The sequence below is a fragment of the Benincasa hispida genome, chromosome 8, assembly GCF_009727055.1.
Source record: "Benincasa hispida cultivar B227 chromosome 8, ASM972705v1, whole genome shotgun sequence".
NCBI classification, from domain to species: Eukaryota; Viridiplantae; Streptophyta; class Magnoliopsida; order Cucurbitales; family Cucurbitaceae; genus Benincasa; species Benincasa hispida.
Genome location: NC_052356.1, coordinates 29,942,175 through 29,955,682, shown reverse-complemented (window position 1 = coordinate 29,955,682; position 13,508 = coordinate 29,942,175). Strand labels below are relative to the sequence as shown.

The window sequence follows — 13,508 nt, the reverse complement described above, 5'->3', positions numbered from 1 at the left end:
GTCACAATCTACTTCATTCAAGTACGATTGTGACACTTTCCTTCCACTTTTCACTTTTTATTTTTTTTCCACAAAACTAAGGCATTCACACAAACTAGATATGCGTTAGATCCCCAATTCTTGAAGTATATGACATGGTAGGTGGAGCTACTTGTTTTTGCATCACGGCGTTCTCTTCTAGGGCAAAATGATCATTTTTCCTTCTTTTCCTTGGTTGATGTTTTTAGAGCTCCGTTTGGCTTCGTTTATTTTAAATGATTAAATAACTAATTAGTATAACAATATACTAAGGCATCTGGTAATTATTTGGTATTTTTTTTTAAAAAAATTAAGTTCATAAATATTACTTCCACATCCAAATTTTTTCTTAGTTATGTTTTTTTACCAATGGTTTAAAAAATCAAACTAAAATTTGAAAACTAAAAAAATAACTTTTGAAAACTTGTTTTTATTTTTAGGATTTGGCTAAGAATTCAACCATTTGTACTTGATAAAGATATAAATCATTATAAGAAATTGGGAGAGGAAATAAACTTAATTTTCAAAAGCCAAAAACGAAAAAAACGAAATGATTACCAAACGATGACTAAATAATACTAAATTTAATTTAAGACTACATTAATTGTTTTCTTACATTTAAGTAATCATTCAATTTTAGTTTATATGTACATGATAAATTAAACACATATATTTAATCTCCAGACATTAATTATTTTTTTTTGAAAGGTATATTAATTATTTTTCATAATAAAATACAAACTTTAATTATCTCGAATATTTAGTTTTTAGATAGTTAATATTTATATCTATAAAAAAACAACATTTGAATTGTGTAACCTAGAAGAACTAATTTTAAGATTTATTGAAAATAGTGAAACTAAAATTTAACCTAATGTGAAACCAAACTGATATTTTAAAGTTTCTTTATCTTAATGAAAAAAATAACTAATGTAAGATTCTTTCGGATTGTCATTGATGGAACACAACTAAGGGTTGAGTATAATTTAATATTTCCTCAATCCTACACCGACTAATCCTAAAAGAAGACTCCATTTTTATATGTTAATTAACAATGCACATTAAAGTATGTAATAAATAACGGGCCGATTAAAGGGAAAAAAAGAAAAAAGAAAAATCATCGGCTAAGGCGCGAAGCTATCATATTCCTTCGGTTAGTACTACAGCAAAGGATTGGATAGAATGCAATTGAATCCACAAGAACACGAGGATCTCATCTCTGGACACTCAAATCCATTGCTGATTAGCAAAACCCACTTGCATTTTGCATTACCCAATTCCCCATACGCTATTATAATTTCTAATTTCTCTCTATCTTGCCTTGATTTACCCCTTTTAGATTGTTTCGTTGCGGTTGAAGATTCCTAACGCTTCACATTGATTGAACCTCACGGTTCTTTTGTACCGGTCGGTTGTTGCATTTCCTTTACAGATTATCTTATTTTGTTTTCTTCCCATTTTGTTATCTTTGAAAAAGGGAAAAAAAACCCTTCTGCATCTCCTTGTGATCTGGGGTTTTCATTTATGAGGTATTGCTTCCATCTTTTATTTGTTTTGGCGATGATTTCCCTTCTTTCTGACGTTTTTCTGGGTTACCCATCTGCATTTTGATCCTTTATTTTGATGGGATCTTTTAGTTTGTTATTCTATACTCGTGAATTTGTGTGCTTGCTGTAAGTTCCACCATCTGATCTTTAAGCTTACCTGGTGATAAGCCTTTTTTTTATTTTTTTTTTATTTTTTGGCGTTTTGGGGTTTTGTTTTAGAAATCGCACCCTCCTGCAGTTTGTTTAAATTCAATGAGTGAGCATCATCTCTCTTTTAGACAGTCTTCTTTCGTTCTGTTCTAGTAAATTCTGTCTTGCTGAAACATTTGATCTTCTATGCGTGTTGGATTGTTCAAATTTTTTTCCCTTCTAGTTTGCTGTTTCTTATTCGTTTCTGTTCAAGTCCTTATATTGGAGTTCGTACTGTTCAAAGGGAATTATTGTAGATCTTCAGGATGCAATGAAAGTTGAAGATTACTTGAATACAGTGACAGCTACTGCTTGAGTAAACATATATGAGAAGAGTAAATGGGATGTGCTGTTTGTCAAAATGGTCCATATGGTTATGTTGCGACTGTGTAGATTTTAGGATGACATTTTTTGACATTGCACGGTTTAGTGTCTCAAATTGGAAATTTCTACACATAGTTGTGTAATTAAATATTTGTATGACAGATCTAGACTGGGGGCATTTAATTATTGATCCCATAAGAAAAAGAAAAACTATGGAACCAATTTAGCTAAAATGATTGATGTGCTTTTTTGTGCGAAGTTCAGATTGAATGCGTAGCGGAGTTTTATGAGATGGAATAAGGAGTGGGCTAGATTTTGGACGTTGTTATGTTATTGTCCTCTTCTTGGTGCCTTGATCCAAATTCTTTTGTGAGATTAATTGTCACTTGTGGACCCTGATTTCTTATGCACAAATGTTTTTATCACTATTCTTTATATATCTTTCTTACTAACTTCTTCATATTTGGTCAAGAAGGGATAACAACATGGAGCATGGGAGCAAATAGTTAATTCAGTCTAAGGTACTGCGATCTGCTGAATGTTATGTAGTCAAACAACACAATGGCAATGTCTTTGAAGACTGTAATGGCTATTAAATCTTACCAAAGTCAAGCTGATGCATTAGTGAAGAACTATTTGTTAGCAGACCGTTTTGTCCCATTCACTTCTGTCCTTGGAGGCATGCTTGCTTGTAAATTGGTATGTGGCTTATCTTACCTCATGCTGGATATAGAAGGCAACAATGCTGCCCTTGTTTAATGCTTCTCTTCAAATAGGGCACATTTCCTTACCATTTGCTCTTTCCAATTTCTTATTTTTCCTCCTGCAGGTCTATGATCTCACACAATTAGTTAGCAATTTTTACTTCAAGAGTTATCTGGGTCTTACAAAAATCCAACGAGTTGAGTGGAATAACCGGTGAGTCCATATCGGTTATTGTCCATTTCCTCCATAATCTATTTAGTGGACTGTTGTGGCCATTACTGATATTCAAACTAAAATTGACAGCGGCATGTCCACTATTCATGCAATCTATATCTCAATTATGTCATTATACTTCGTTTTCTGGTCAGATCTCTTCTCTGACCAGCGTCATGCTGGCCTTGTTACCTTTCAAAGTTCAACGTTGTCTACTTTCATATTGGGGGTAAGCTTTCTATTGGCTAATCTTAAATGGATATCAGCTGCATTTTGAAATTTCTTATTGCCTGTTTCTTTCTCATCCAGTAGCTATGTGCTAACCATTTTATCCACCCATCATAACAGAACTGATAACTTCTGGTGTAACTAACCAACGAATTATTTAGCAGCGGTTTTTAGCTATCAATACCTATTGCCGTCTTTTCACCTCAAGGACAAGTTGAAATTCAGGAAATTGAGCCCATATTTTTTTTATGGTTCCCAAGTAGACTCCAACAGTCGTTGATTCTTCAAGCGGAAGTGAACTTCAGTTTTACTAGGGTTAGCGGAAAGAAAAGGTCATGCTCCTGGGACTATCTCAGGTTGGAAAATCTATTTGAAGTTTTTACTTGGTTTGTTTGCAAGGTCTTGGAAATTTGCAGTATCCCAATAGCTACTTGGAGTTGGGAAACATGAAATACTGGATCTTTCCAGTTCAACCATGCTATTCATTATAGCATCAGTAAGGCAATGCAAACAGGTTGCAAAACGATGATTTATGATGTGTTGTCTAATAGAATGAGAACGATATTGGATCTTTCCTTCAACACTGAGATCCTCAAAAAAAGAAAAGAAGAAAAGAAAAGAAAAGAAAAAAAGAGAGGACTACTCAAAATATTGGATCTTCGCTCCAACACTTTTTTTTTTTTTAAATTTTTTTTTTTTATAATAACGAAAACAGTAATTGACCAAGAATAAAAACCTTCTGTATTATAATTAGTTGAATGAGGGCACCTGCATAATCCAACATGAAACGGCCATAGTTGGACATACATTTGCGACAATGAGATGTTGTTCATGTTCATCATATTTTGGGTAATCCTCAAAAGAATCTCCTGTAATGTTCCCCCAAATACTCGTAGGTAGAGAAATTGGTCGCAGTAAGTAGGCAGGAGATTTGGCCATGTATTTCTATAGCTGGAGTCTTGTAGCTACAAAATCTAATTGTATCTCTCGGATTCTCCCTCCCTTCCATGCTTTCACTTTTTTTCATTCCCAGAATCAGTAGTTATATTGCCCTAGTTGATAGGCACTCTTTCTTAGGACACATTAGACATCTACTAGGCTGTACTGAGCAATGGTTCAAGCACTAGGCTGTTGAGAGGCCTGCTACTACCTCCCTTATTATTCTGTGTTTTCCCATGCACTTTATAGCCCATACTCTTCTGTGTAGTAGAAAAAGCTCGTTGCTGAGTTGAGAGGTTATAATCAAAATAAATTGGGAGTAACTATGGTATTGATTATGCTAATAAGTAGCTAACAGTTTTTTGATATTACTTGCCTGAAATTACTGGAATAGAAGTAATTCCTAAATCATCGTTGTGGAATAAAGGCCACAAAAACACCTTAGGCTTCCTAGGATACTTGTACACCAAATCAAAAGGTTAGCATTAGCTCATCGAGAAGAGAGAGGTGCAGCTTACACTCCTATTTTCCTGCTAGCCACACCCTTGAGTCTTCAGTATGAAAGAAAGCAACCACATAAATCTTCAAGGAGACCTCCAACCCTTCAGCCACTCTTCAAGATTTTCACATCAAAATTCCTCCTGAAAACCCCACAACCAACAATTAAGGCTTTCACTTGAGCATTACTTTACCATTTTGAACCCATCACCACTAGAGGTTAAAATCTTGGAAAAAATGGAAGGAGCTTTGGTTTTACTGTTCTGTGAGGATTATTGCTAATTCTGTCTCCTCAAAATACCAGTCTGTGTCTGTCTTGTCGATTGGCCTGAGGCCTTGCCTTTGATATCTGAAACTGTGAACTTCTAGTACATGTGTCCTCCTAATACAATCTTCTTAGAATCATGGACTCTCAAGGATCTCTTACTTATTTACATGCAAGTTCATTTTCTAACCCAAGATTATCTTGGATGGGTTGGCCTGCTTTATAAGCATTTCTGCTTCTATATCCATTTGTGAACATGAATCCGTTGATTTCAAATTGGAGAGCAATGTTTGATTTTCTGTTTCTGATTTGAGGATAATGTCTATGATAGACCTTCTAAGCTCTCTGGGACTGCTTGGTAGCCGTTTGAGGCATTTGACCTTCTGTTCTGTTTTCCTTGAATTTTTCTTAAATCTTAACCAATATTTTAATCACGTACTTTTTCCAGATTTCAGTTGGGTACTTCTTGGCAGATCTTGGATTGATTGTTTGGCTGTATCCTTCCTTAGGTGGGATGGAGTATGTAAGTACCTTCTCCGCTGATAGGCCTTCAAATTTGATAAGAGTAGTGCGTAATTAGGAAACTCTGATGATAGGTTGTCCACCACTCTCTTTCCGGACTAGCAGTAGCATACTCTGTTTTTTCTGGAGAAGGGCAACTCTATACTTATATGGTCCTCATCTCGGAGATTACAACTCCTGAGATTAATATGAGATGGTAGGTTTTCAATATGGTATTGATTTTTTATTTTTTTTAAAGTTTTGCCTCTTAATTTATTTCTTTTTTTGAAAAACGTTCATGTTTTTTGAAGGTATCTTGATACAGCTGGTATGAAGAGATCCTGTGCATATTTGATTAATGGCATTGTAATATTTTTTGCATGGCTGGTGAGTTATTATCTGAAGCCTATCCTGTTCTCTTTTATTTTCACAAAAATGGCACAAACATGACTGTCTGTAGCTTGAAGGCATCCTAAATGGTCCTAACGAATTGGATTTAATTTAACTTAACCAAACGTAAACTACCATAGCATGTGGTGCTATCCTAAATCTTCTATTATGATTAAATTATCTTGTACCTGGATTGATTTTTACATGCTTGCTGATAATTGTATAAAACAGGTTGCTCGCATACTGCTGTTTGGTTACACATTCTATCATGTTTACCTGCACTATGATCAGGTATTTTAAGATCAATTATGCGTTTCCATGAAATTTTCACTACTTAACCGGAATTTTTCAGTGGTTACGTATTCATCTCATTCCAGCTTTTGGAAATAACTCAAGATACTATTATATGGTTCTGATGTTCAACAGACTGGAAGCTTAGAAGTATAAATTCTAATATGCCACCTCACCAAGTAATATTTTCCTGCAGGTAATTAAGATGCATGTAATTGGATATCTTTTGGTATTTGGAGTGCCAACAGTGCTAGGTATGATGAACTTGATGTGGTTCGGAAAGATTGTTAAGGGATTAATGAAAACTATATCAAAGAGGTGATGAGAAACATATTCTCCTAGTCGATTTCTCTTCCTCTTTACTCTCTTGGGTCTATTTCTTAACATCTACACACTGGATTGAGGAGAAAAAGGAATTTGATGGTATGTAGTGTGTGTTGTAAATGGTTCAAAATAACTTAAACTTGTTGACATTTAGTGTCGTTTTCATCTTCTCAGATTTGTGTACCAATCCATTTTTTCTGTATAGTTCCATTTTTTTTCTTGAAGAATATGCATACATACGAATGTATGGAAGAAAGGTGATGATACTACAGCAATATTTTTATTTTTATTTTTTATTTTTGGTATTCAGTTATGTTTTGGATCTCTTCTTTATCGTCCCTTCATAATCTCAGGCATTGTTTTACCTTTCTCCTACATTCTCTTATGGTTATATGAATCTCCAAATAGTTGGTTTGAAATCTTATTCAATAATCATATCCACTGTTGAGATGTCTTCGTAAACTCAATCTTGATGTGCAAACTTTTTGGGTGCTAGGGAAAATAATCCTGGGAATGTGGTAAATTGAAGGATGTGTGTCAAATATATGTTTAGAACCATAAAATAACATTGATAATGGCACCTCAAACACTTTAGTAATCTCTAGGTTTGACAGGTTGTCTACAGAAAATGTATTGGTTGAAAGCTATTTAAATAATCATCTCTGATGTCAAAATAACTCTCAGTCATGCAAGTTATATTTCTAATCTAAATCATGTTTTATCAAGCTACAATCTAAACCAATAAAACAAGCAAACATTGACCAAAAGATGACAAGCATTAAGAACTTAAAAGCATTGGTTGTTTGATTAGTGGAAATCTAAGATTTCCATGGATGAGTATTGCATCACTCTGTTTGTTTAGCAGTAATGTGAAATATTGATTATGTATATTTTGGATGTCTCTTTGCTACTTGTGTTTTTAGGACACTCATGTACAAGGGATCCTCAATGACATTTTTGCCCTTCAAACTTTTATATTTTTGTTTATCAAATGTTTTCATTTTTAAATGTATTCTCCTAGAATCTTCTAGGGTTGATTCTAGTATCCTTAAAATCTCTATTTGGACACATAAAACATACTAAATCATTCATTTGGAATTGATTAGGTAGTCAAAATTTTTATGTTGATCGAAATCTTACATTTTTCATAACAATTAAAATTTGGGTAACATAAACTATGAAAAATTTCTACGGGGTAATTAATAGTTTATTTGTCTATACAAGTTTCTTTAACATTTATTTATTCAAAATCATAGGTTGTGATATTTTTATCAAACATTATACTCCAAGATCTAATTGTCAAATTTATTTTTCAAGTGAACATTTACGATCGTGCAAACTTTTTACTTTTGATGTTTGAAAATTAGAAAAAAACCCCTATGATTTCTTTGTACATGCATTCTTTAAAATTCTTTTCATAAGAGATTTAAATATTTATTTTACATATCTAATATGAAACAATAAATTTAATAATACAATAGACTCTATTGTGGCAACACGTGAGATCACAGTCCAATTTCTCCCATGAGATTTAACACTTCGTCAATTGTCTTATTCCAAAGATATTTATCTTCCGATGTACACATTTTTTTGTGTGAATCCATCCATATCCTATTAGTTTGACCTCATAAAAAAGATCTACAATTTCACATTAAATGAAGGTACATTAACTGTATCTCGTATTTCATGATTTTGACCTATTAATTCTTATCAAGATCCCTCATTATAACTTTGAGGACAATAAACCTTCAACTTTAATGTAATACCCCACATGACCATTCGCGGTACTTTTGTAATTTTATATTCTTATTATGCTTTTTCTAATTTAGATAAATTATTTAATATGTAGGATCCTTCGGAAATGTAATCTAAAGTAATTGAGAGATATTAAGCTTAATTGATATAATTTTTGTTAAAAACCAATTTCAATTACTTGGAATGTGAACAATGAACAAACATCTTCTTCTCCCTCCTCTATGCATACACAACCAAGAAGTCTTGAAATTGGGGTTTTGGCTCTTCAATTCATCCACCCGAACTCTTAATGAATCTTAGGTGAAAGTTCAAAAGATTGGGTTAAGTAAACTATACCATGGTTGAAATTAGGTTTATAACTAAGATTCTTCCAATTTCCTATGTACTCTCTTTAAACAAACACCATTAAGTAGTGAAGGTAAACTATTATATGTTTAATTCATTAAAGAAATTGTTTTACATTATTAATAATTTAATTTAAAACTTATGACAAAAAAAATATAAATGACTAAAATTGTAAATACCAAGTAACCAAGTCCATACATCCATTTAATATCACATTCTTACTAAGATAGTTAATCTTTTATATGTATCAATTATTCCATTTTGATGGTTAAATATAAATTAATGAGCTTCCTAATTTTTAGCTTAATGACACTAGTTTTATCTAAATTAATATAAAATTCGGAAAATACTCTTAATAATTATGCAAACATTACAGATTATGGTAAAATAAATAGGTTACAATATTAAAAAGGAGGGCGAATCACATAACAAGGATGAGAATGTGCAATTATCATCTCCTAAAACCTGTGTATACATCATCATTTTATATGAAATTATAGGCAAATCATATTGGAGATTTTAGCAAGCAGGGATGGCAACGCCACAACGCGAAATTATATTTTTTGTGGCATCATATTGTAAATATGGTTGAATTTTTGGATTTTCCTTGTATCCACAATAGCATGGTTTGTGCTCCTTCACCTTATTGCAACAAGTGGATGATGGCGGCGCCGACATCGTGAATGCCCAAAGACATGATCTCAACTCCTTGGGTTCGCATTTCACTGCTCTTGTCAGTTGAGTTTCATGGACAACCACCAAAAGGCATAAGCCTTTAGTAGAATAAAATTTCTTCATTCTAAGGCGTTTGAGAAGGCGAGGGTAAAGAACAAAGAATTGGATTGTATTGGAAGAAGGCATCAATAATACTTTTTATACCCTTAATTTGAGTACATGTTGCTGAAGAAAATTACATGTTCAAGTTGTTTAAGTGTTCTTCTTCTAATTAACTTGTTAATTGTTTGTTAGTTTAAATCTAACTTTTAAGTAATTTTTGTTGTCAAGTTGTTTAAGAGTTTGTTGTTTTTATTTATACAACCCTAAAAAGATATGCTTGACTTTTAGTCACCTAATTTTGGGGGCTCCACTCTTAGAAATGGTGAACTTCGGGCCCCTATATTTAGGATCACTAAAAGCTGGGGTGTACTTTTTAACTAATATACATGCCTTAAAAGTAGGACTTTACCTCTTCCTTAAACTTGCTCCAATCAAAGGCGTTTTACGCTTTGGAAAGAAGGGGAAATTGAGTCCTCCAATCTAGTGGCTTATAGGCTAGCACTAATAGCACCTAAAAATTGCTATTTCACTAGGCTTGATTCATGCTTGTTCCGATGACTTACAAGTTTATTTGATGATGTTGTACGTAAGAGCCACTTGGAGGTAGTTCGAGCTTGATAAATATCATATGATGCATACTTTTACCCTTTATTCAGCTACTTTTCATGAGTAAATGAGTATGTATGTCATTTTGACCCCATAATGTCCCAAATCAAGCAAAATGATCCAACAAATGTTCTTAATTATTATTATTATTATTTTTTAAAGTAAGGGTAGGGTGATTTAAAATGGTGTAGACCACCTTTTGTGTTTGTGCAAGAAAATTCTTTGATGCAATTGCATCGATGGACGGTGTGACTGTTGGGATTTATACCCTAAAACCTTGTAGTTAAAGACTAGTTTAAATATGTGATAACTACTATACTACAACAATTTTGGACTTCAATGTCAATTGAAAATAGTAGTCTCGGATGTATAATGTTGGTTAAAAAAAACAGATCTTTAATGTCGGTTTTAAACCGACATTGAAGATGGCCTACAATGTTGGTTTAAAACCGACTTTAAAGGTCTCCCATTTTTTTTTTTTAATTTTATTACATTTCCCTCTTCTCTCAGCTCGATCCTCACCTCACTTTACTAAAACAGAACCCTCGGTGTGCTCTCTTCACTTTACCAGACATAACTCTCACCTCTCTCAGCTGGTCGGTTACCTTCAGTTTGGGTTGTCATCACCGGTGCTCTCAGCTTGGTCGTGCACATCAGTTCGTGGGTTGTCGTCACTGGTATTCGTGTGTTTTTGGTTGGTTTTCGTCGGCGTATGGGTGTTCCCGTGTGTTGTCGTCACCGGTTTTTCTTAGATCTCCGTCGTTGTGGGCTTCTTTTGGTGGTGGGCCATCGTCGTGGGTGTTTTTCGATCGTTTTCGGTTGGTTTCCGTCGGCGCGTGGGCTTTCTCGGAGTGTTTTTTGTTGGTGCATGGGTTGTTCGGTTGTTTGCGTGGTTTGTCCGGTTGTTCGAGTGTTGTCCAGTTGCTTTTGTGGGTTGTCTGGTGGGTTTCGTGGGGTTTTTCCGGTTGCTTTCGTGGGTTGATTTGTTAGATCGGTGGGCTGGTTGGTTTCGTGTGGTTTGTCTGGTTGGTTTCATGTAGGTTGTGTGGTTTTCCGGTTGCTTTTGTGTGGTTTGTCGTCGGTGCGTGGGCTTTTGGTGGTTCCGGTCGTAGAGGTGGATTGTCGGCATCGTGGTCAGCTCGCCGTTTATCAGATCTGTCGTCTCAACTTTATTCGCAAATGTACGGTGCTCGCCGATGTTCCAATCTTCAAGCTCCGATTCGGATCTCTTCAAGTTTGTGGGTTGTTTAAGTTGTTTGCTTGGAAAGGTATAATTTTATTTTCATATGAATTTTGAATTTAGCAATTTAAAGTTATTTAATTCATTTTATTTTTATTTTAATGATTAAGTTTATTGAAATTTTTAAATGTTGGAATTAAATTAATTGAAGAATATATACTTGGTTGGTAGTCTTGAAATTTGTTGATTATTGATTGGTGTGGTTCAAGTGTTATTTAGGAGTTATTTGAAATGTTTTTGGTTATGTTTGAGAAAAAAATTTGCGAAGAAAATCGAATACAATGGTGTTGTTTAGTGGAGAGTTTGTTAATGATATTTATAGGATCATCAAAGAGACAAGTAAATAAAATAAGGACTTGAGAAGAAGATGAAGTTGTGCCCTTTTGCTTTGTTTTGAATATTTGAAAGGGGATTCATTTGTTTTATAAAAAGAAATGGCAACGGTACAGGAAGTGGCGTAAACAAGAAGAATAATATTAATCGACAAATAATACTTATTCGCTTGACTTTTACATAATTTGAAGAATAAGGAAACATAAGGTACATGAATAAATATAAGATAAAAACAAAAATGGCAAACTTAATGGGCTAAATTATATATACATATATAAAAAGTTGGGAATTTCATCAATTTTATGTTTTGTTCCAATGATTAAGCTTCTTTAAATTTGTTGATGTTGCATATTTTACAATCATAATTTTATGCCTTTAAATTTTTCCTTGTAAGTTTTTCTTTTTTGTAAATTAAGTTACATATTTTACAATCATAGATAAAGTCATGGATGAAAATGAATAGAATATCAGCTGAGTATGGTTTAGGGGTCGAGATGTTTATTAAAAATGGTCTACAATATTCAAATATACCGAATGTCATGAGTTGTTCATGTTTGAAGTGTGTGAATGAAAAGACTCTAAATATGAACAGAATAAGAGATCACTTATTTTTTAATGGTATAGATCAAAGTTATCCATTACAGGAAAATCCAAGCTTATTTCATGAGATTTGAATAATATGTAATAGACATACATGCGGATCCTGTTCAAGTAATAACTTAAAGGGTCTATAGTATATGGATAAGATTGGATGCCTTATTCTAGTAACACTATGAATACGATTCACTTTGTAAGTGTTACAAATGATGCGACAAATCATTTGTGTGGAGACATGCTAGTGGAGGTATCCAATACAATCAGAATGTGCAAGACTAGACCGCAGAATGCTTAATCTCTCTTTGTAATACCGTTGACTATAGAGATTAATATTTCATAGGATAACTATATGTAACTCGATTTCAATCCTGTGTGAGTCATGGACTCTATCTATGAGGGTTGTCTTTTGATTTGTATGAGTGAGAATGGTTCGAGTTATTGACTCAATAAGCCTACCATTTTGAGGACTTGTCCAAGTGGGGAGTTGGAAACATCACTATACAAGATAAAATTCACTCTTTCCTACCTTTATGGTAAGTAAATAAGTAGTTCTCTTAAGTGCTGGTTCTGAGTCTTGAAAAAAGGGTAGCTGCTACCCTCTTATTCACCCGAGAGGAACTTGGTTTATGGTAGGACCATAAACAGATTGTTCATTAGAGGGATTAGTGATACTTAAGGAGTAAGAGGTAATTATAGGGGTAAAACAATAGTTTGACCTAACTGTAATTACTAAAGACTCGTGAATGGTCAACTTACTTGTCATGATGAAATCCATAGGCGCAAAATATTCTATAGTGCGAAGAGTGCAACTGTGGATCTTTTAGTGGAGTGATCCATAGTTAATAAATGTTGATTAATGTAATTAAAGAGTTTAATTAGGTAATCTTGGATCATTGAAGCTTGTAATCTCTTGGTTCATTACCCTCCTGCTAGCTCATAACAAGTAAACAAGAACCATAGTTTTGAAGGAATTTGAAATGGTCAAATTTATTAAGTGGATATTCATTAATTGCATATGATGCAATTAATATAGGGAGATTTTCAAAAATAGAAAAATAAGATAAACTATTTACACAAAATAGAAAATTTTAATCTTTTTTTATAGAGGCTGATAGAAGTTTATCAGTGTTTATTAGTAATAAGTCTATCACTCATAGATGCTGATAAAAGTCTATTAGTGTCTATCAGTGTTTTTTTTTGCTATTTTTGTAAATAGTTTGACAATTTTTCTATCTGCGAAAATTTCCCTTTGATATAATGTATATAGATACATTCTAATGTAAAGTTAATTTTGGATAGATTCAAATAATAATTAATATAAATTAGATTCATATTAAAACTGTAGGTTTAAAATTAATATGAATGAGATTCATTTTAAAAACTATAGGTTATAAGGGAGGTTTATATTTGAATAAGATTCAAA

General features: G+C 33.2%; 1 protein-coding gene across 4 annotated transcripts; it reads left to right on the top strand.

Annotated features, from left to right (window-relative positions):
- The first annotated feature begins 1,080 nt into the window (after window positions 1-1,080).
- Window positions 1,081-6,745, top strand: LOC120083198 (TLC domain-containing protein 4-like). 4 transcript variants are annotated; one of them, XM_039038843.1, is made up of 9 exons: window positions 1,081-1,425; window positions 2,554-2,777; window positions 2,908-2,996; window positions 3,087-3,225; window positions 5,375-5,449; window positions 5,523-5,644; window positions 5,739-5,814; window positions 6,049-6,108; window positions 6,305-6,745. In XM_039038843.1, exons 2-9 carry the CDS (start codon window positions 2,640-2,642, stop codon window positions 6,428-6,430), a joined length of 825 nt encoding a protein of 274 aa, XP_038894771.1. In that variant the 5' UTR covers window positions 1,081-1,425; window positions 2,554-2,639; the 3' UTR covers window positions 6,431-6,745. The 4 variants fall into 4 exon arrangements, with proteins under 4 accessions (XP_038894771.1, XP_038894770.1, XP_038894772.1 ...); XM_039038842.1 differs by having other exon boundaries at window positions 1,081-1,547; XM_039038844.1 differs by lacking the exon at window positions 1,081-1,425 and adding an exon at window positions 1,674-1,691.
- Window positions 6,746-13,508: the final 6,763 nt, after the last annotated feature.